This window comes from Myotis brandtii, unplaced genomic scaffold (genome assembly GCF_000412655.1).
Source record: "Myotis brandtii unplaced genomic scaffold, ASM41265v1 scaffold731, whole genome shotgun sequence".
Classification (NCBI taxonomy): Eukaryota; Metazoa; Chordata; class Mammalia; order Chiroptera; family Vespertilionidae; genus Myotis; species Myotis brandtii.
Window position 1 is genome coordinate 44,393 of NW_005370895.1, and position 1,721 is coordinate 46,113.

Consider the following 1,721-nt stretch of genomic DNA (forward strand, 5'->3'; position numbering starts at 1 on the left):
GAACAGACCAGGATGTCTTGAGAAGTGTGTGAGGAGAGACTCTGCCCAATGAGTGCGGTGGTGGCGGGCACGAAGCTTGGAGCAGCTGCAGACACCCCGCCACCATCTGGGACACGTCTAGAGCTGCAGGATCCAATCCGGGAGCCACAGTGTTTCTATCTCTCTCTCCCTCTCCCTTCTTCTCTGAAATCAATAAAAATATAGTTTAAAAAAAAAAAGGAAAGGAAAAGTCAGTCTTTATTGGAGATATCCCAGGCTTCATGTTATCCTGCCTCCTGAAATGAAGACAGGAAAGGGATGCTCTCTTGCCCTGAGCACAGCACACAGGGACACCAGCAGCCCGCTGATGCTCAGGAAGATGTGCGAGACAGGCTTCCAGGTGGCCCCGGACAAGGCTGGAGCCCATCAGGGGCCAGGGGCCAGGCACCCAGAGCAGGGAAGCAGGTCCCTGCTGTCCAGGGCCACGTCTCCCAGTGGGGTCAGCGAGTGGGAGCCAGCAGGGTCCACAGGCTCCTGGGCCTGCAGGGCTCACTCCGGGAGCCCCTGGGGCTGGGACAGGATTCTCTGCTCCAGCTGGACGTACCTTGGCAGGAGGGCAGCATAGACCTGCGTGGGCAGAAAGAGCAGTTTAGAAGAGAAAGGGGAGGGGCCTCTTCCATCTCTTTGCATCTTGAAATTTAAAATCTTTACATCCCATTTACTTGCCATTTAATTTTCTTGCCGGGCAAAAGAAAGGAAGCGTCAAATCATTAAAAAAAAGGAAATGCTACTGCTTCTCAAACCTGGAGTTTACAATGTTTTTTAAATGCAAACTATGACAAGAAGCCGATTTTTGTTATCAAATCTACACAATTAAAAAAACAAATTCTCAAATCGTGCACCTATGGATGAGGACAGTGGGTGGGGAAATTAAAAAAACAAATTCTGGTGAAGAGACCGGGACATGGCTGTCTCCTTGAACATGTTGGTGGAAGTTGCTGGTGCAACCCTTTTGGGAATCAACTTGACTTGATGCCTGTATCAAGGAGCTTGAAAATGCCCGTAAGCCTTTGACCCAGTGATTCTACTTCTGCAAAGCTCTCCTAAGGAAATAATCCTAAATGTAGCGTGACAGGCCCACCAAAGGTCTTCTTAGACACCACGGAACATTCAGACTCACACAACTAGCATGGGCCACACGTTGGCTCTCAAGAGGATACACTAGGGAAACACAGCTGCTGGCACAGTGACCGCAGGTGCCCTCTTCAATGGGAGGCCATATAGTGGGCGTGCAGGTCACACAGGTGCCCAGAAAAGGGTCTCTTAGCCTCCCTGCCCCCTCCATTCCTTTCCCTCCAGGTTATAGCTCAGGTGCAAAGAGATGGTATGCACACTGAGCAGGTGCAAGAACCACCCGGGCTTTCAAACTTCACGTCCCACAGAGGCATCTCTTGCAACAACTCCCTAGGCAAGAGACATGCCCAGGAGAAGTCACCACACTGTATTTATTCCAGTTTATTGAGCCTCAAAGGAAACAGAGCTAGAAAGCTAACAGAATAGAAAAAAGGTTTTGTTAACCCTTTACCCACATACAGTTGATGATAATGTTTTAAAAATTAGAAACAACTGCTCTAAGACATGAAAAATGCTCAAGTAAATTATGGCTCATTAGCCAGAGATAATATTATGCAGTCGTTAAAGATAACATGTATGTGCATTTTTAAGAATGTAAATACCTAGGT

At 48.2% G+C, this 1,721-nt stretch overlaps 1 protein-coding gene across 1 annotated transcript in view; it reads right to left on the reverse strand.

The window, feature by feature from the left end:
• Window positions 1-211: 211 nt before the first annotated feature.
• Window positions 212-1,721, reverse strand: part of XYLB (xylulokinase homolog (H. influenzae)) — a 34,671-nt gene continuing 33,161 nt past the window's right edge. Inside the window, 1 exon segment of the mRNA XM_014530325.1 lies at window positions 212-606. Coding sequence (XP_014385811.1) covers window positions 529-606 — 78 coding nt within the window. The 3' untranslated portion in view covers window positions 212-528.